The sequence below is a fragment of the Tinamus guttatus genome, unplaced genomic scaffold, assembly GCF_059628265.1.
Source record: "Tinamus guttatus ecotype Peru unplaced genomic scaffold, ASM5962826v1 Tinamus_guttatus_pri_ptg000079l, whole genome shotgun sequence".
Classification (NCBI taxonomy): Eukaryota; Metazoa; Chordata; class Aves; order Tinamiformes; family Tinamidae; genus Tinamus; species Tinamus guttatus.
Genome location: NW_028288613.1, coordinates 2,869,709 through 2,889,755, shown reverse-complemented (window position 1 = coordinate 2,889,755; position 20,047 = coordinate 2,869,709). Strand labels below are relative to the sequence as shown.

The window sequence follows — 20,047 nt, the reverse complement described above, 5'->3', positions numbered from 1 at the left end:
CGCACAGAGCCCATGGGGGCGATCCCCAGCGCTTGCTCCGAAGCCGTGGGCCGTTCCCCCACCTCGCTGCTCCCCGGCTACAGCAGTTACGAAGAAGTTCAAGGTTCTGCACGCACGATTGCTCCGGATACCTGACGACGTTTTGGCAAAGCTGCTCCGTGCCCCGCGGCCGGCGGCAGCACCCCGCGCCCCGCCGCGCTCCCTCTCAGTTGTTCTCGATCTGCTCGATATCTATCTCGCCGCCCAGCTGGCAGACGCTGCCGCCCGCGGCCCCGCCGCGCCGCCACGGCGCCCGCGCCGCCTCCTTCCCGCCGCGCTCGTCGCCGTAGTCGGCCTCCTCACCAGAGAGCTCCTCCCTGGCGCCACCGCCGCCGTCCCGGGCGCACGGCCGCCGCGGCTCCGGCTCCGGCACCGGCGTGCAGGCGGGCGTGCGGCCCGGCGGCCCGTCCGAGGAGGCCGGCGCCGGCTGCGCCGCGGCGCGCGGCGGTGTGAGGTGGGCGCCGTCATCCGGCGCGCCGCCCGGGCAGCTCAGGCTGTTGAAGGTCTGGCGGTTCTGCGGAGGCAAGGAGAGCACGCGGCTGAGACGGGCGCCCGCAGACGGCGGGAGACAGGAGAGAAAACGAGGTGGGAGGAAGGGAGCGCTGTGAAGACAGACCAAGGTGTGCGAGGGAGGAAATGGGCAGGCTGGAAGGAAGGACCACGGGTGCTGGTGGCATGACCGGTGGTGGGACTCCCATCTCTTCCTCTCTTAAATTGCAGAGTGGGTCCCTGCTAGGTGGGGTTTTGCTTGTGTACCGTCACTTTGATTAAAGGGACAAGGAGGGGAGCAGGTGGAGGGAGACCAAGCAGAGCATTCGCAGAGTTTCTGAGGCCCCGCTCCTCTCCAGAAAGGGGGCTCCAGCACCCTGCAGGTGGCTCCAAGGACCCTGGCACCCCCGACACTGGCTGTCCTCCATGGCCCCAGCTCCACAGCTGTCCTGATCAGTACTGCCAGGAAATGAAAACGCACTTGAGGGCTTTCCGTCCTCACACAACGCGATCGCGTCCGCAAGGCCTCGAGCATGACGCACGGTGAAGCTTCGCGGTGAAGCTTTGTGGAGTCTCCTTCTCTGGAGATCTTTGTGCCACGTGCTCTAGGTGACCCTGCATGTGCAGGGGGTTGGACTAGATGACCTCTAGAGGTCCCTTCCAACCTTAAGCACTCTATAGAGCACATCCTTACAAGAGCTCTCAGGGAGGCTGCCCTTAAAGGAAGCTCTGACCCGCTGCACGAGGAGTCCCTGCAAGTGCCACTCGGATGGCGGCGGATCCTGATCCCCCTCAGGCTGCCGTGGATCCCGTGTGGATCCACATGCCTGCAGCGGCTCCGAGCTCGGCCGGGCGGGCGCCAGCAGGGAGAGGCAGAGGGAAGACGCAGACATTCCCAGGAGGGCTCCTTCCCGGAGCATCGTGATCCCGAGGGCTGCTCGTGCTCAGCGTCGCAGCGCACGCAGCGTCAGAACCAAGACGCGGCGCAAACCCCAGCAGCAGCTGCGGCTCAGCACGAGAGGCTTTTCAAAAACACCACAAGCCACAAGTCCACATGAAAGATGAGGCGCCTGCCTCTCAAAACCTACCTGTCTGGAACTGCAGGAACTCTCCCACCACCCGAGGGAGCGGCGCTGGGGCACAGAGCACGAAGCCGGTCCGCATTACGGACGCTCTTGCTCCATGCCCCCGTGCTCCGTGCCCTCCAGACCATTCCATCCTTCCCACAGGGTTTAAGGGAACTTGTGACTTCCCATGTGCTGGGTCCAGGCTGCACAACAGCTCCAAGCAGGGAGCTGCAAACTGTGGTTAATGGACAACCTGCAATTACCAGCGCGTTTGGAGAGGGCCTGGGGACACGTGGGGAATATTTTCCAAGTGCAACGGAAGATTTGCAAGCACGTTTCCAAAAGTGAGTTAGGCACCTGAAAGCCCCAGTCTCCTGAAAGTCAACGGTGCTCTCCGCAGTGCAAATCTCTTCTGCAAACAGAGCTGTGGCGCTTGGGGGAACGTTAATTTTCCTGCATTCCCCAGCTGCTGTTAACGCTGCCCGTGCTCTAACGCAGGCGCTTTCCCGAGGGCGGCTCCGCACACCTCCGTGTGCCGGGGCTGCTCTTCCTCTGGGCCAGGAAGGAGGATGCTGGGCAGCTCCCTGTGGCTGCTCCGGGCAATGCCAAAGCCACAAGGAAGGAGACTGCAGCAGCTGCAGGGAATTGAAAGCGTCCTGGGCGCAGTCTTTCTGCCCAAATGAAAAGCGTTGCAAATCCTGGACGCTTCTCAGAGAACTGCCATAAATGCCCTTGACATCTACTGAAATTTTCCCTTTTGTGCAGACTTTGGCAAGGCCAAAATGCCCGCAGTGTCACTTCCCCGTTGCCTGTAACCGCCTCCATTAAACGCACACGTTGCGAGCCAATTTTCCCCCGTGTGAGGCCCGTGGCTTGACTCACTGTGCAGAAAATTTACTTCCCTGTAAGAAGACGGGAAAACCCTTCCACGGGCTTCTTGCTTCCAGCGTTCAGCAGCTGCCCACAGAAAAGGGCCTCTGCTGCACGCGGCAGCAGGGCCGAGGCAGCCACGGATCCGCTTGCTCCAGAAAGCCGCGCTCGGCACGGCCGGGAACGGGGCCATTCCCGACGCCGCGGGGGGCCGTTCTGGGGAGGGATCGCTGCAAGCGGCGACAATCCCGCCGTGCTCCCGGGGCGCTGCGGAGGTGCCCGCGCCGCTCTCCTCCGCGCCGCGCCTGTTCCCCGCTCCGCATCGCTCCCCTGCGTGGACGGAGGGAACGCGGCGCGCGCGGGGGCTGCTGACCTGGCAGCGCCCCACGCTGGGGCCCTCTATTTGTACCGGCCCCAAAGAGGCCGCTTTGGCGCGGGCCACAACACCGCGCTTGTTCTCAGCCACCTTGGGCCTCTTCCAAGCCGCTCCACAAAGTTGCCCTGTAGCGGCAGACCAAAAAAGGGGAGTTTGGCATCTCCGCGGCTGCTGGTTTCAAGGAAAAGGCAGGAACCCAGCCATCCTTCTGGATGCGGCCTCCAGTGCTCCTTCCGCAGCTGGCTGTGGGAGACCCTCACCCGCGTCGCAGAGCGGCCTTCCCAGCATGGGCTGAGGTGCCTCTGAGGGCCACGAGGTGGAAGAGGCTGCTGAGGCCCCCGTGACACCAGAGCGGCCCGTGCAGCACACGAAGCGCCCCCAGCACCGAGAGCACCTGCAGCTGGAGGAGCTGGAGACACGAGGTGCAGCCACTGCCCTCAGCAGGACCCTGCACATGCACCAAGGACACGCGGACGGCCCCGAGGGCCACCACTGCCAGCTACGGATGCCCCAAGCTCACCACCTAAGCGCTGATCCTCCCTCAAGCGTTTCTGAAGAGGGGACCAGTCCGTCACGCTGGGCACCAAGGCACAAACCATCACGCTAACCACCCCCGGCCCGGCTTTGGGTTGTTTTCCACCCCACGCAGGGAGGGCTGCACGGCTCCTGCTTGTGGATCTCGGTTACCGTGAGGCACCCTCGGCCGCGAGCCAGATCCTTATCTGCCGCCCTGATCGCCTGCAGCGCGTCGCAGGCCTCCTTTCATGCAAAGCTCTTACTCATGCGGTTCTGGAGAACCCCCGCTTGCTCTAAACCGAAAAAAAAGGGGTTTCCGTTGTTTTTAAGGTTCTGCCTAACTTCTTAATGGCAACAGCCCCAGGTATTCGGACAGGTACAGCCGCACACACGGGCAGTGGAGTTTCAGTTTTCTCTCCCGTTTTCCAGGCGCTCACAGTTTCCCCCAGCTGCACCCTCAGGCTGACGTCTCTGCAGGGTGACTTTGGAGCCACAAGGTGCTGGTGTAAGGAATAGAGGGAGGGAATGGCCTTGGGAAGAGGGAGGAGATTCATTTCAGAGCCTTCAAGGAGCGTGAAACAACCAGCCTTTTCTCCTAAAAGCAGCCCCCGTTGGAGGGAGCCACTGGGGACAGAGCGGAGGGATGAAGTTTTGCACGGAGCAGCCCTCGCCGGGAAGCAGGCCGTGTTTGGGCAGCGCTCCGAATCCCCGTGCCTGGGTTACGCTCCGTGGAAGCTCCACACTTCCACTGTGGGAGCCTGTTTTCCGCGGGAGGATGCATCCCGCTCGGAAAGCACTTCCAAGTGACGGATGAAGTGTCAGGAGAAGGAGCGGCTGGCATAGCCGAGGGAAGGAAACACAGGAGGCAGTTTAAAATGTACAGGACCCAGGGCAGGTGCCGCACGGCTGGAACGGGGCCCCGCGCCGGGCCAAGGACAGTCGCCCACTCGCCCTCTACACGCGGGACACGGGGAGGTGGGGGTAAAGCTGCCCCCAAGACCTGCCACGATGCTCGAGACGGCGGCAGTGAAATCCGGGCTCAACAGCAAGAGCCCCGGGGCTCCCACAGGGCAGCATTTCCCGCGGGACTCCTGCACCATCATCCCCGCAACGGAAAGAAGGGAAAGAGGGAAAGAAGGAGGGTTCGGTTAAGCCTCTGCGTTAGCGATGCCGCCGGAGGAGCCGCTGCCGGGTGCGGGTGGCTCCCGGCGCTGGGTGCAGCGGAGGCCGGAGCGTGGCCAGGAGCAGGAGCCCCGGTACACCCGGCTCCACACTCACGTGAAGGGAAGCGGTGCAGAACTCACTGGGGGAGCCGAACGCCTTCCAAACGCGTCAACATCAGCCTGTCCAGGGATGCACTTTGCACCGTCACATATCGGAGCTGCTGCATTCGTCAGGACATTGGTGAAATGGGGCAAAACTGCAGAGCAGCGTGACGGGGCAAACACTTAAGTCTCCAAAATTGACCTTTTTTTTTGCTTTTCCCACAACTACTTGTATTTTTAAACATAAATAAATAGAGGGGCCGTGAATAACGATGGCAGGGTGAGTAATAGTGTGACCGCAGGATAAACCGGCCTCCCGGCTCCTCAAAACGGTGTCATTTGGTTGGAGCCTCAGCTTCAGCATGGTGCCAATGCCACACACTCACCTTTGCAGTCGCTCATTCACATTTATTTAAAAAACACTGGGGCTGAGAAGCTGGAGTCTCGCTTGGGAGCTGCATCAATATTTTGCAGCTATTTGCTGGGATATGAGTGGAGTTCAAAACCTGCCGCTTTTCACCCGTTAGTACCTTCAGCAACACGTACCACTCGCTGGTACCGCCCCACGCCGCTGCATCCCAGCCCGAAAACTGCCTAAAAGCTGCCACAATTGGACAAGAAAACCTTTTTGGGTGGAAAAGGTGAAAATGTTGCCCCTGCAGGGAAGCATTTGATAGTCCCTGTGCTGACGGTGCCACCCAGCGCGCGCAGCCCATCTGCAGGGCAGGTTTGTGCTCCTGGAGATGCACGGCCGTGGGTCGCTCTCCATGAGCACGTGCCGATGGGGCTGCATTTTTAATTCCAGTTACCTGGCTTGCTTGAAGGCAGCTACTCGCTGTCCCACCCTGTGCACCATGGGCTGTTCCGCAGAAGGAACTTCACTACTGGGGGTTCCTCCATGCACCAAAGTCTTCATGCGTTACCGTGCAGTTAGAACTGGAAAATATGACTCCCAACCTCTTGTGCCGCCTCTGACTACTGGTGCCACTGAGATTTTATGGCAAATATGACACAAACGTGGCCCTGTCCCACTTTCCAGGGCACGCTGCATGACTAAGCGTTACCAGACCCTTTCCTGCAGGGCTCTGTGCTGCAGGCAGCCTGGCTGCTGCTGAACATTACATAGAAATGCTGCACTTCTGCAAAAGCTGCAAAAAGCACAGCTTGCAAAGCACGTTAGCACGCATTAATGTCACTCAGTAACAACCAGACCAGGACTCTTCACGTCAGGAAGCGAAGTGGGCAAGGAAAATGAGCCAAAAACCCACGTGGGTGAAGACTGTCCCTGTTAAGGACACTTGAGTTTGTCACCTGGCCCGGTAACCCTGCTTGCCAGGAGAAATCCCAGGCAAGTTCTTCACAACGAGAAGAGAACTTGCCCACTCTTTCTGTGGTGCGAGGCGAGGGACGGAAAGGGCCGTTCCGCCTCCCGCTGACTCCGAGAGGCTGCGGGCGCCTTTGGACACGCGGCGCCGCGGACGCCCCGCTCGGCCCGGCCACGTCGGCCGCGTTGGCGCGCGGCCGCCCCAGCGGATCCAACCCGGTTCTGAAAGCCCGGGGAGCGACGTGCCGCGCTGCTGCAGCGAGCAGAGGCGTTTCTGCTTTGCTGGGGCTTTGAACTGTGTTACCATTTCAACACGAGCGGCTGCCAGAGGCGCTGACAAGGCGCTGCGCACGGGAAGCCGAGGGCGACGCGTGCCCTGAGCGCGCCGCAGCCGCAGGAGACCAAACCACAAGACAGCAACGTCCTCCTCCGCTCCTGATTCCTGGGAATGCCGAGAGGGAAAACACGGCCGCAAAGCCCTGTGATCCCTAGATCCGCTCCGAGGCTATTCCCCTTGCGCACGCAGCGTTTTGGTGCTTGGTTTCTCCCCCACAACTCGACGTGCCCGTTTGCGGTAATTATTAACGAGGTTCCAGGAATGGCAACGCTGCGGAAGGCCGTAAAGGGCAGAGCCAGGGATTCCTCCTTGCTCGCCTGGGTGGTGGAGGGTCTTTCTGCCCCGTTGTAAGGGGCAAACTCGTGCGGCAGCGGAGGGGAGCGCGGCAGAGCGGCCTCGGCCTTGGCTGGGCGCCTCGCGGAGCCTTTTGCTCGTTGTTCACCCCTCTTCTTCCAGCTTTCTCCCCAGGATTCTCACCCCTCGTCCCACACAAGCCACTTAAGCACGTAAAGCCGCAGCTAGATGAGACGTGCAGGAACAGAGCCACCTTGGCGTATTTCAGTCCTTCATCTGAAGTCACCCAACAGTCCGGCCCCGTTCCGAGAGCCACCACAAGCAGCCGGAGGGACCAGCCGGAGCCGCAGGCCTCTCTCGCACCGGGATTCCTGCTGTCTCCGACTGCCCAGGAGGACTTAGCTCCTCCTCACTGCGTTTCCTTCGCTTTGAGGCCTCTGCTCCGCTCGCCCACTGAACCGCAGTGCCCTTCACCCATGAAAATAACTCCACCAAAGGCAAGAATGCTCCCCAGGACTTGCCTAATCTTGCTCCATGCTCCGCGCCAGTCCTCCCACGGAGGCACCCTGTGCTTTAGCACGGAGGCTGCCAGGGCTGCTTCCCACGCCGGAGCGGGAGACGCAGCGAAGCTCTGGTGTCGGCCGCGCTGCTCCCCCTGTGCTCACCCCGCTCCCGCAGAGCTGCCCTCACAGCCCCGCCGCAGGGTGCTGCATGGCACCCACTGCTGCTGCTGGACACCCAAAACTGGCCCGGGTTCAGCTCGGGAAACCGGGGATCCTTCATTGGAGTCTCCCTTTGGGCTCGCTCCATGCAAGATTGTGCTCGGGAAGTTACTTGGTGACTGCAGGATTATTTGTTTGTGGTAGCAACCCACGGGGAGATGGAAACTCTCTAGGCTTTGTGGAACGTGCAGTCCTTCACCAGCAGAGGTGGGTTAGGAAAACGCTGATGAGGAGGAATGTTCACCCATTTCAGGGCCACCAAGACAGTCCAGGTAGGACCACGCAGGAAGAACGTCAGTGTGGGCCGAGTTGGGCCCTTCCAAGTGAGTTCAGTGGCAGATTTGCCAAGGAATTGCACGGAGGCAAAATGGGGAAAGCCTGGAGAGAGGCAGTAAGTGAAGCAGCAGAGCAGCCCATGTGCACGCGCAGAGCTTGGCGGGGAGCACAGCAAGAGGACGACACGCACGGGAGGACGGCCAGGAGCTCGGGCACTGCTGGCGTGGAAAATAAGGGAAGAGTCGCAGGAAATAAGGGAAGAGTCACAGAGAATAAGGGGAGAGTCACGGAGAATAAGGGGAGAGTCGCAGACTCCTGATCTGTCTCCCTTTATCGACCAACCCCCAAGTGATTTGTGGCCTGCGCAGACGTCGCTCTCTTGCTTTGGGGGCTGTTTTGGTGCGAAGGATCGTAGCAAGGGAAAATGCAACTATTCCTTTGAGCAGCTGGTTCTCATGGAACACGGACTGAGCAGCCTTGGACATGGAGGGGTTGGATTGTTGTCGGTCTTGGGTCACTCGCCTGCGCCGGGGCCGACAGGGCTGTGCAGCCCATCAGCACGTGCTGCCCGTGGCTGCAGGGAAGGGAAGCACCGCGTGGCTCCAGGACAGGCTCTCCGCGGCCTCCCTTGCCGCCTGCCGAACTCTCCATGCTCTGACACGATGGAAAAGTTTTCTTTGCCCCGAGCCTGCAGCACCCGCAGGGGATGACAAGGATTGCTGGCGAGGCCGAGCGGGAAGGGCTGCTCTCCGCTTTGCTGCGTGTCCTGCCCCAGGACGGGGTCCTGCCGGGGTCCTGCCTTTCCCTCTCCTCCAGCGAGGGCATTCCCGGCGCTTCCAGGTTTTGCTGCTCCCAGGACATGGCAGCTCATTGCCCGCAGCAACAAGTAGGACTGAGGAAAAACAATTCCTTTTATTGCTTTTGCTGCTGTTTCCACCGACTGCTGCGGATTCCCTTAGTGTGAAGCTCCCTCTGAATAAGCCTGGGTTTGGAGAACACCTTGCCCATGGGAACGGGTTAGCAGGGAGCCCTGCAGATACACGGAGGCTCCTGAGGGCCGGCTGGCCCCGAGCCAGGCAACCAGCAACACTTTGCAGAGCCTGAGAGAATCCACCTTCCAGCAGCCAGCGCTGGCCTCCAGAACAGGTAGCAAAGGACAAAACTAATCATTGTTTCCATATCAGAAGCAACAACTAACATTATAAAACATTCAAACACCTGCAGGAGCACGACCTTGCGCCACCTCGGCAGGCAGTGCCCTCTCCACACAGGAGAAGGGACAGCAGAGCCAGCGAGGGCTGCCGAGGGGCCCGGGCCGGCGCGAAGCAGCTCCTGGGTGCCCGGCGTGAGAAACCAGCCCCGCGGACACCGGCCTGTCAATGATTAAGCCCAACACGCTGGGAGCAAAGTGCAGGAAACGCTTCCCGAAGCCGCCGGCCTCCCCTCGGACGGGCTCCGGGCACACGGAGCGGGGACGGGCGCCTCGTGCGTGTGCAGAGCTCCTGCTTTTACCAGCGTCTCTCTATGCTCGTGCCCTCTGTGTCCAGCAAGTCGTGGGTGTTGCTGAAAGCCGTCCTCTCTTGAGGCCCCGTGGCTCGCTCCAGGTTGCATTTCCTACGTGCGTCCGAGAGGAGCAGAGTTTTCCCGTGTTAACGAAGGCTTCCATAGGGAACGGGCTCCCGCGCATCCCCACGGCCGTGCACCGCTCCTCCGAGCGCCCAAAGGAGCGAGCACCCGGGTTCTTCCCACACACACAGAGCCTGGCAGCGCTCGGGACCGCACGGGGCCATCCCCCAGCCAGAGGCTTTGCAAAGGGCCCCACGTTCTGCTCTAACCCCGAAAGCTCCGGAGCCCCTTCGTGCCGATGCCCAGCGAGGGCCGTCAGCAGCTCCCTGGGGCCGAGGGCTCCAGCATGGACGGGAACGCTGCAGGTCCAAGGAAACAGCCCGGGTTCGAGCAGCTTTACAGACCCGCAGCGTCACCACGGTGGAAAAGCCCCTCAGGATCACGGAGCCAGCCCCAACCCCTGCCCTCTGGGCAGCACCACTGAGGCTCTGCTGCATTCAGAGCCACTTCCCCGAATCCAATCTCTTTCTTTAGGAAAACTTTCCACCAGTGCAAGGAAATGGAAAGGCCTTCAGCGATGCCAGGGGTGTTATTCCAGCTTGTGGCTGGTAAAATGTAATAACACATGTAAGTTGGTTTTACTGCCTATCCAGCTTATTAGCTAATAAAATAAGCTTAGCATGTTAGATGTTACTGGCAGGGCTCATCAAAAGGCGACTGCAGTGCCATGTCTTTTCCCCCTACACTCACCCGAAAATGCAGCTTTCTGACCCTTTTTATCTTTTAAGCTCCTCTGGAGGAGGAAAAACTAATCACTTCCTTCAACACAAATGAACTCATTCAAACACCCGTTGAGCTGCCAAGCCTAAAATGTCATAAAATATCACATTCTTGTGAGAGGGAAAAACTGAATTTATAGCATCAGATGTCGTCACGTTCAGGAAAGGCAAGGAGAGAAAATCCACGGCTCTGTTTTCCAACCTCACCCCATCAAGCGCTGTCAGTAGTTTCCTTAGGAACAACAAACCTGCATTACTGGGTCCCCTTCCACCCGGCGAGCCCCGGCAGGCTGGGCCCGTGCAAGAGGCGGCCGTGCAAAGTGCACGGACAAAAACACCCTGAACGGTCCCAAAAGTGGCACCCTGGGCCGAGCCGCCCAAACAGTAAACTTCAGGGGAAGCTTTTCGGCACGCTGAACGTGATAACCCAAATGGGGTTAATACCCTGTGCTGGCAGCTGGAGCCAGGGGATCTTTACACCCAAATTTGTCTCTGCACTGCACAAAGCTGCTGCTGTCATTGAGCCTGTGATTGTAAATTATTGTCGTGAGAAATGTTGAATCATAAGACTCTGGCTGGGGAAAAATTTTACGAGTGCAGATTGGAAATGCTTCTTGCCCCGTCCTTTGATGTGGTCTCGCGCTCCGGCTCTCGCTCACATGTTTCTGAAGTCCCATAATCTGGTCTCGCAGGAAGAGGGCTGCAGAGCAAAATCCTCTCAGACTCTCACTTCAGATCTGTTATCTGGATTTGCACTGCAGATTGAAGAGGGAGGGTTTGCTCTGCGTTTGCAACCGAAAATGAAACGTGATAACATCTCCAGAGTGGAAAATTACAGAGCTGAGAGCGTCGAGAGAAGGGAGCTGCTGGCAGAGCGGGCACTGGGTACCGGCGACCGCAGCGAGGCAGCTCGGGGCTGTCTGAGCCCCAGCGCGGCCTTTGCAGCTCAAAACACCTACCCGGAGGAAGCAACAGCGTGGCGGGCACGGCGGGCAAAAACTAGCGCAGAGAAATGAAGGGATTTAACAAGACTGGCACTGCAAACCCATTTGGAAGGGAATTGATCTTCTACCTAAATAAAAGGAGTATCTTTCCCCATAACAATTGCTTTACTTTGCATAAAATGGATGAACCTCAGAGAGACGACGGGCTTGAGCCTAAATGCAAACCAGCAAAGCTCAGGTAAATTCATTTACAAATTTATGAATTAGGAATTTTTCCGCCTGGGGAATTTTTCTGCCCGAGGGATTTTTCAGGCTTAGGCTCTTGCGAGCGCGGCGGTGCAGAGGGCCGCGCTCCGCTGCCCGCCGCCACGTGCCGGGCCGCGCCGGAGGAGCCGTCTTACCTGCGTCATTTTGGCGAGGTCCAGCGAGGGCCGCTGCTTCGGGCGCTCGTCCGGGCGCCGGCGCTTCACGCCAACCTTCTTGTCGCCGAGCACGCAGGGCTGCGAGCGGCTGCGCGGCAGCTCCGGCGTGGCGGCGGGCGAGCTGCCGGCCGAGGGCGGCCGCGCCGGCGCCGCGTGCGAGCAGGACAGGGAGCGCTGCGCCGCGGCCCTGCCGCCGCGGCCGTGCGGGGCCGTCTCGCCCGCGCCGGAGCGGTCCGAGGGGGCGGCCGGCGCGTTGCAGCGCGCCGGGAGGCTGAAGCTCGAGCTCCTCTGCATGGTGGCGGCGCCGCCGGCAGAGCGCGGGACGCTGCCCCCGCTGTAACAGCGGCGCTTCTCCACCGGCGTCCACACCTTGGAGCCCAGCGGCCTCCACGACGTCCTGCAGCTGGACATTTCGTCGGAGAAGGACAGCGAGCGGCACTGGCGCTTGCTGGGCGGCGCCGACGCGTGGCCCTTGTGGTCGCTGAGGCTGAGCTCCTGGATGAGGCTGGTGACGGAGCAGGCGCTCGCGGCCTCCCTCGGCCAGAGCGGGGCCTCCTCGGGCCGGTCCTGGAGGCGCTCCCAGATGCCGCCGCGCGGCTGCTCCATCCGCAGCGGGCACTTCCTGCTGAGGTCTCCCCATCTGTCATTTTCTGGTTGGGAAACGACAGAAAAAACACGCGTGCGGACACACGTTAGCACGCGCTAGCTCTGCGCCCCGCGTACTACGGCCGCAGACAAAGACCAGCATATGGGACGTTTTCCAGCGCCAATTAATTAGGCCTTGGAATATGGCTTTCCAAACTGCCAGCCAAATGGCTGCTGTGGCATGGAGCGGGGGAGAGACAAAACGATAATCCCAGCAGAAGCAGAAATGCTAGAAGCAGATAAAAATACGCCCTTGCCTGTCCAAATTGCACTATCCGAGGGGAATTTAGTGTTATAAAAGACGCGGTCGTGGTTCACCTCCGACACCTCGCGCCTCGCGTGCACAGGGTTAGTGTATTTACTTCCCCCTCTTGCTACGCTGCCAGCAGAGAGATTTCTCGGGTCAGGTCCGAGACAAAAGCAGCACAAAGAGCAGCTGATTTTCCATGGCACGCGGCCACGACGGCGCCCTTGCCCCAGGCCGGGGGGACCCGTGCGGGAGGGTGCAGGATGCCGTCCTCCTTCGGCATCGCTTCTGCGCTAACAGCTATAAACCTTTGGAAACGCGCACGGAAAGTCGGGAGCGCGGTGTTTTCCAGGGGGGCTCTTGCTTTTCCCTCAGCACTTCGCGTGCGCAGCAGGACAGAGGCCGGACTCTTCCCAACGCTTCCCATGGAGCAAGGGTTCTCCCCAGGTTGCTTAGCCCAGAGGCAGGGACTCCTTCCAGGATACAGCGCCCCGCGGGACAGCATCCGTGCTGGAAGTGCTGGATGCCGAGCGCAGGGCTTGCTGGCAGAGGTCCTTGTCGGTTGTCGGTCTCCCAGAGCCTCCTGCTTTGGGATTTTAACTGGAAAACTGCTCAAGTAAACTGCAGGTCACTTACTGAACGTGCCTAGGGAATTCCCAGAGGGAAGCGAGGGAAGGGGCAGCACAGGGGTGTCCCCGTGAGGAGGAGGATGCCCTACCCGGAGCAGCGCCGCGCTCCGGAGCCCAGGGAGACGCGGAGCAGCCGGAGACCCCTCGGCGTTCCCAGCCGAAGGGCCACGCGTGCCCGGATCCCGTGGGAAGGCAGCGGGAAGGGCGGGCAGGGCCCCGGGCAGCACCGCGGCCACAAACTCTGCAAGTTCCTGCTCCAAGGACGGGCTCCGCTGGCGACACCGACCGCGTTCCGACGAGCGCGCTCGGAACCGCGCACGAGAAGGGTGTAAGAATCCAACGCTGACACAACTCCAGCTCTAACGACACAACTGTGCTGCTATAAGAATTTTACAGTTCCTTTTTATGCATAATGCATGATCCTTCTGCTCAAGTTTCCTCTACGTTCCTCTCCTGTGAAATAATTTACATTCATACATAATTTATTACAGCAACTTGTAAAGTAATTACGGGTTTCAATCATTTTTTTTTTCTTCTTTTTGGCAAATAAATCCTGTTTGGCTCCAAACCCAAACACTTCTCTTCGTGCATGTGTACATCGAACTCCCCTTCTCGCATGTTGTTCAACTGGAACTCTAGTCTGCCGCTCTCCGCGCCGTGGAAAAGGCCGTCTGCATCTTCCACCGCCCCCTGTTTACGTTCAGGAGACCATTTCTAAACGTGGAACAAATCTGAATGTTGTAATTAGCTGATGGCAGCGACACGGAGCCTTCCTGTTTCTCAGATGAGATGGAACCGCGATGCGTGTGGCTGTGCTTCACATGAAATGAGAACAAGGGCCCAACTCACCCGTTCTTCAAGGCCTTCCTCTCCCAAGGTCTCCCCGTTTCAGCCCTCTCCTTTGCTACGTGCCTCTTCTCTCCATGAACTGACAGACCATGCTTAAACATGCGGAAAGCACTGCCTACACTGATAGCCCTTCCGGAAAAAAATTACTTTTAAGGAAAACTGATCTACCCAAACACAAATTCTGTGCATGCAATAATGCACCTGGAGCTGCTCTCGGAGCTGTATTTCCTGCTGTAGGCGCTCGACATTAGTCATTTAACTGGACGTTCCTCCCCGGAGCCGGCTGGAAAGGAAATCCCAGGGCAGGCGCGGGAAGCGCTCGGAAAAATCCCGGTCCCGAGGCCGGCGTGATCCCCCTGCAGCCGGGGCTTCCACACGGATCCTTCTGCTCCTGCCCAGTGCTTCTTAGGTACCTGCTGGAGACGAGTTGGCTGAGGCCGTCAGTTTGTTGTTGGAATATTGTCATTTTCCTCTTGCTGTCCACCCAAAGAAGGAGAATTTTCAGCAGAGCAAGTCAAAAGTGTCACCCCTGGCGCGGCCGCTCACGTTTGCACTGAGCAATGGGGACAGAGAGGAAGAAAAGGGGAATTGTGGAGGGGGGAAATCTAGTCAATAATCAGGCAGGTCTTGATCTCCCAGGGGCCAAAAAGGAAAAAAGAAATTGTGAATTTTTAGTTTTACACTTATCTTTAATCTTCTTTCCAGCAAAGCTATGCCTATATATATATATATATATTTGGAATAAAAATCTTATCACCACACTGCAGAGAATTTCGTATGAATCTAAAAATCCAGCGACTGCCCAGGTTCCCGTTGAACATCACGTCACCTGCACAGGGGGTCTCCCAACATCTACTCCAAGGCTGAGTTACCAGAACACCCCTTGCTTTACATTGCAAAGGCAAAAGAGACAGTTTCCCTGTGGCTTGTGGCTCCTCCACATACACTGGACTAGGTAGGGAATATTTTAGCAGTAATATTAGTATTTATCACTCGCAGTGGAACACTTGGAAGCTGGGCAGGATACTCAAACACAGGAAAATCATAATCTCTGACCCCAAATGCTTCTAATTTCAGCTGCATGAGTTAGGGTAAAAATAAGCAGACACATCAAAGCGTGGAGGAAAAGAGGGAAAAAATAAAAAGAGGAGACAAGCAACGTGCTCAGGAAAACCACACATGGCAGGGTAGGGCGAGACGGTGCCGACGCAGGGAGCGTGGGACGCGGAGGAGACGCGCGGGGGCTGCTGCTCACCCATCACGGCGCAGGAGAAGAGCGTCGGGCCTCGGCTCATCTTTGGAGAGGGCTGCAGACACGGAGAGAACCGATTCAGCGCTCGCCCCGGCCCTGCTCGCGGGGGCGCGGGGCACCCGGCCCCATCCGCGCCCGCTCCGGCCTCCCGGAACCTTCCCGCTCTCCGGGGAAAGCAGCTCCTTGTTTCAACCGTGCGGCCCCTTCTACCGGGGGCTCCCCTGTGCCAGCGCTCCTGCTGCAGATGCCGCGTTCAGATTGTTTCAATTTGCACTAAAAATAGGAAAACACACCACTGCACGGGTACAAAATAACTCCAGTGGCTTTTTACACTCTTTTTTTCCAAGAATTTCTTCTTGACAGTGTCAGAGAAATCATCAGATTTCTAAACATGGGCATGGACAGTTTTATATATAATAAATCAGTATGGCATCTGCAGCTACATGCCATTTCAGCTCTGCCTGTGAAAGCACCCTTCCACACCAATTGTTCTTCTGTTTTCCCCCAAAATGTCCCTATTCTGCTTCTGAAATGTCTCTCCTGGCAGCTCCGTCCCATCTGAGCGAGGCTTTCCTTGATCCAAGGAAAGCACCAGCACAAATTCCACGATAATCCGTGCTGCTCTAGCTGTATTTTATCTGGCAGCGGGCAGTAACACTCGCACCTTCTCACCTGATCCGTGTTTTACACATTGCCCATTCAATAATAATAATAATAGTGTACCCGTGGCTGACAGTGACTGGAAGGAGAAATCCAGCAAAACGATCCCGCTGCATGTGCAGGATGTGGTAACCATTGCACACCGGGACACGGAGGCAGAAAAGGGCAATTTGTGCAGATCCCGGGTGCTTCCCGCACCCAAGGTGGCCCTCGCCGTCCCCATGCTGCTCCCCACGTGCTCGTGCCCTGCTAACGAGGAGCAGCCGTCGCTGCGGCCGCTTCCAATCCCCGTGACGCAGGCTGCCCGTGCCAGGGATTTTGCTGCTTATTTTTCCTGCCTGCTTCCAGAAATCCAGTGCAAGAATAGTGCAAGAGCCAGGGCGCTCCAAGCTTTAACCGCCCGCACGCTGCGGGGACGGGAACGCGGCCCGGCTGAACAAACCCCCCAAAATGCAGCCATTCCCCAGCAGAGCAGAGCAGAGGCCGCGCGCGGGCAGGACGTACCCGCTCGGTCCACGCGGCCGCGCCGCCGTCCTCGCCGCTCCGGGCCAGGGCGGTCACCATGGCTGTCCCCGTCCCCGGCGGTGGCCGCTCCGGCGCCGCGGCCGCCTCGGCGCATCCCGTCCCGCCATGGGCACGGGCACGGCGAGGAGGAGGGCGGCCGCGGCGGCCCCCATGGGCGCCCGCGCTGCGCTGGCCTCCCGCTGCGCTCGCCGCCCTGCGCAGAAAGAGAAACGAGGTTGAGAGGAGAGGGAGTTTGGGGGCATTTGCACCGGGGGCCCTCCTGCACGGGTGACCCAAAGAGGGGTTTCGTTGGGACCCCTCACGTTGCTCGTGCCCCGCGCGCCCAGCGCTGCCTGAGGGTACCCAGGGCCAGCAGAGGCCACCGGCCTCTGAGCCAGGTCCTGTTCCGACCGCCCTCCCCGGCCCCACGGGGCTGCGGGGCCAGCACGGGGCTTGCGTCCCCACAAGGTGTCACCTTCGGGTGCCCCCGCACCCCACACGTTCCTGGGGCAGGGCTAGAGCCAAAGGCAGGGATGGGACTTGGAGCAACCACGAGTCTTGGCGCCGAAACATGCCCGGCATTCCCCAGGCACGACCCTCCTGCTCCGAAGCGGGCAGACTGCCCTCGCCCTCTGATCAGCAAAAACCCCCGGGGTTTCTCCCCACGGCGCCCCTCGAATCCCGTTTCGCTCGTCGCTGCCTTGCGCTCGACGCAAACAAGCAGGAACAACCATTTGCGTGACCCGAATGGCTAAACCCACTTGTCCCGTGCGAGGCGCTCAGCCCCGAACCGCCAGGGTCGAGGCCAACATTTGGGAACCTGCTGCTGAGCGCTGGGCACTGAACCTGGTGCCGAGCTCCTGCCCCGGCCTCTCCTACTCCCTGCGTGGCTCGAGGCCGGACCGAGCTGCGGCGCAGAGAGGTCTCTCCGATGGGAACACCGCGGCTGTCCGGCCCGGCGCGAGCCCACAGCCTGCAGCTCGGTTCATCTTTTGGCAGCTCTGCGGAAAAGGCAACGTTTTCTTTATACGGGGCAAGAGAGTTTGGCAAATCCGGGTCAGAAGTTGTGTGGGAAAACGCACTTGTTGGCTGGTCAATAGGGTTATGAGTCAATGGACTTGACTTCAAACAGCAAAAGCTCCCCGAACCTCAGCCACAGAGGGATTTCTCGCTGCGATGCTGCATCCAGGTTCTCCAGTCTTGGAAGTGGGAAGGCTGCAGTGCTTTCCTAGCTCCTTCTGAGCCTGAAACCAAGTCCCCGAGTCAACAGGGTCTTGCTCCTACTCAGCATCAGCCAGGATTCACTTGGACCACATAAAGCACCTGGAAATCACCAGCCAAAGGAAAGGAAGGAAAAAGGAAAAAAGGGAAAAAAAAAAGTGCAGATAGGGAGTCATCCGCCTGCTCCTTGCTCCTCTTCTCCAGTACGAGACAACAGCAGCTTTCGCCAGGCCTTGACAAGACTGGCCCACACTGGGGTTTCCAACTGCCCGTCTAGCAACCGACGGGTTGTGCACACGATGCCGGAGCCGCCGGGGCTGCGGGGCTCTGGCGCTGCCCTCGGTGGCCGCCCGGGCCCTTCTGCGCCTCCCTCCACGTGAATTCCTGCCCGGCAAGAGCTGCTGCTGTCGCTTGGCCACGGAGAGGTGTCCCCAGGGACACCCAAGTCGGAAAAACGACCGTAAAAATGGCACATTCTCCTCAAACCAACCCACAGCCAGAGCCGAGTCTCCCCATGGGACTGCTTTTTATTTGGGGTAGCGTTCCAGAGCACGTCCAGGCTGCCAGCACGGGGCTATCCCCAGGGAAGAGCAGCTGGGGAACCACCAGCAGCCCGGTGCAACCAACCTCCTCAACCTTTTCCTTTCTTCCAGTCGTGAGATTTATCATAAGAGGCTGAAATGGTCCGTGAGACGTTGCGAGTGTTGGCCACGGTCCCAAAAAAACGAGGAATTGCTGAGCTGAGAATTGTTTTGGCTGCTTAATCTTCGCAACCAGGGACGCTGAACAAGCCCGCGGAGCCCAGGTTTACTTTTAATTACTGCTCGGAGTACTCCGGGCTAGTAAAGGAGACAAAAAACACACGAGTTCTTGTTTCTTCCTTATATTTTTTCCCCACGTACAGCTTGAAACATCTGTGACTCGGAGGTGACAGAGCCCCACCATGCTCAGGCGCCAAAGAGGAAGGTAACGGGCTCCGGAGGAGCGAGATGTGGGAAATCTTGCAGTTGAATTTACAGGATCTTCCTAAACACCAGGAAAAAAAAAAGCCAGGAAAAAAACCTCAGAGCTGTCCCCTCGCACGGGCACACGGAAGGCCGTTCCCGACCCGAAATCCCTGGAGGATCCCACAGAACGTGAGCGGGCGCTCCGGCTTTCCTCCAATGCAGCCTTTTTCTCTCGGAGCGGGAAGCCGGAGCAAACCTCCCTGCTCCGTGTTTACGTGGGGAAATCGACGCCCGGCAGCACCTGCCCGCTCCCGACGGCACTTCCAGGGAGTTGTTGAGGAGAGCTCGGACGTGCGTCCCCGCCGGCGCCTCGAACATCTCCGGGAGACACGTAAGAAGCTGGAATAACACCGAGCTTGTTGCTCAAATGCACTCTCAGTTCCTGCAAGGTGTCAGCAGCACGTAGAGGCCAGCACTCGCGCAGCTCGGGCTGCTCGAGCAGCTTCCTGAGGTGGGTATATATATATACGTATATATACACACATATATATATGTGTGTGTGTTTTTTTTTTCTTTTGGAATGGCAAACGCAAACAGAAACGATGCCAGTTTCTCCTTGGTATCAATTGGGCAGAACCAGCCCCCGGCTCAGCCTTCTCCCTAAAGGGACGGGGCAACACTGCGCACCCAGCCCAAGGCATCCCATCATTTATAGCCCTGAGGAAGCAGTAAAATAGGAAAAACACCCGCATTTTCCTTGCTGCAGCCCTCCAACGTGTGGATGTTCCCCGCGTGCCTGTGGGACAGCTCTGCAGGGTGTCCAGGCTGGCCTGGGAGCCCCCGAAAAGTGTCTTCCTTCCTGCCCGCTCCACAGGCATGAAAAATCGGGAAGGGAAACCGAGCTCCGCGCGCCCGCGGAAAGGGGAAGCTCCTTCCGCGCGGGCGTCTGAATCCTACAGGTTATTCTGGTCCGTAAGATCCGAGTGACGGGATCTTACAGAAAGGGGAGTAGGAGAATGCCAAAAAACACCACCAAGCAAAACCACGACCCTCACCAAAAAAAAAATAAACAAAAATTGGGTGAACAGGGATGCAAAAAGCAAGATATAGGGGGTTGTGGACATTAAGAACAATAAAAATTGATCCATAATGGCAGAGAAAGGCAGCACACTACTAATAATGCAGAAAAGGGAGAAAGGGGCAATGCTGGGTTTGTTGTGTACCAAGACGAGAGTAAAATGATATAGTCATATTCGTGCTTGAGGGTAACCTGGGATGACATTGAACAGCAGGCACTAAATATAGCCCTTTCTAAAACAACAGCTCAAATAATTTACACCTTAGACTTTCGAGAGATCGTGCCAAAAAGCCTCCTGAACCATTAGTGCTGATTTTTCAAAGTGTCACGGAGCACTGGGGAAGTTCCAAGAAGAAAAGCTAATTTTTTAGACAGAAAACTGATGATCCTGGACAAAGTGAAATATATCCCACAAGATCCAGCTTGCAACTTAAGGACTTGAAGTCAGGACACATAATTAATAACAATATAAAAATAGATCTCATCTAACTTAATATCTTTGTGCTGAGATCGAGCTTTGGCTGGTGAAAGGGAGTGCTGGAAAAAGCAACAGGAAAAGGCTTGATGAAAATGCACAAAAATAAAAGATGGGCATTGACAGCCACTCAAGGGAGATGGCTTGAACGGACCCGTAACAAACGGACGCTCGATGGGACACACTAACGATGGGATCCGCACAAGCTGGATCCTGATGCCGGATGATCTTCCTGGCAGCAGCCTGGAAGAACA

General features: G+C 58.3%; 1 protein-coding gene across 1 annotated transcript; it reads right to left on the bottom strand.

Moving 5' to 3' along the window:
* Positions 1 to 205: 205 nt before the first annotated feature.
* On the bottom strand, positions 206 to 14,964 carry FAM53B (family with sequence similarity 53 member B). The gene is made up of 3 exons (XM_088519993.1): positions 14,912 to 14,964; positions 11,266 to 11,936; positions 206 to 553 (listed from the first exon to the last, which is right to left on the bottom strand). Exons 1-3 carry the CDS (start codon positions 14,949 to 14,951, stop codon positions 206 to 208), a joined length of 1,059 nt encoding a protein of 352 aa, XP_088376119.1. The 5' UTR covers positions 14,952 to 14,964.
* Positions 14,965 to 20,047: the final 5,083 nt, after the last annotated feature.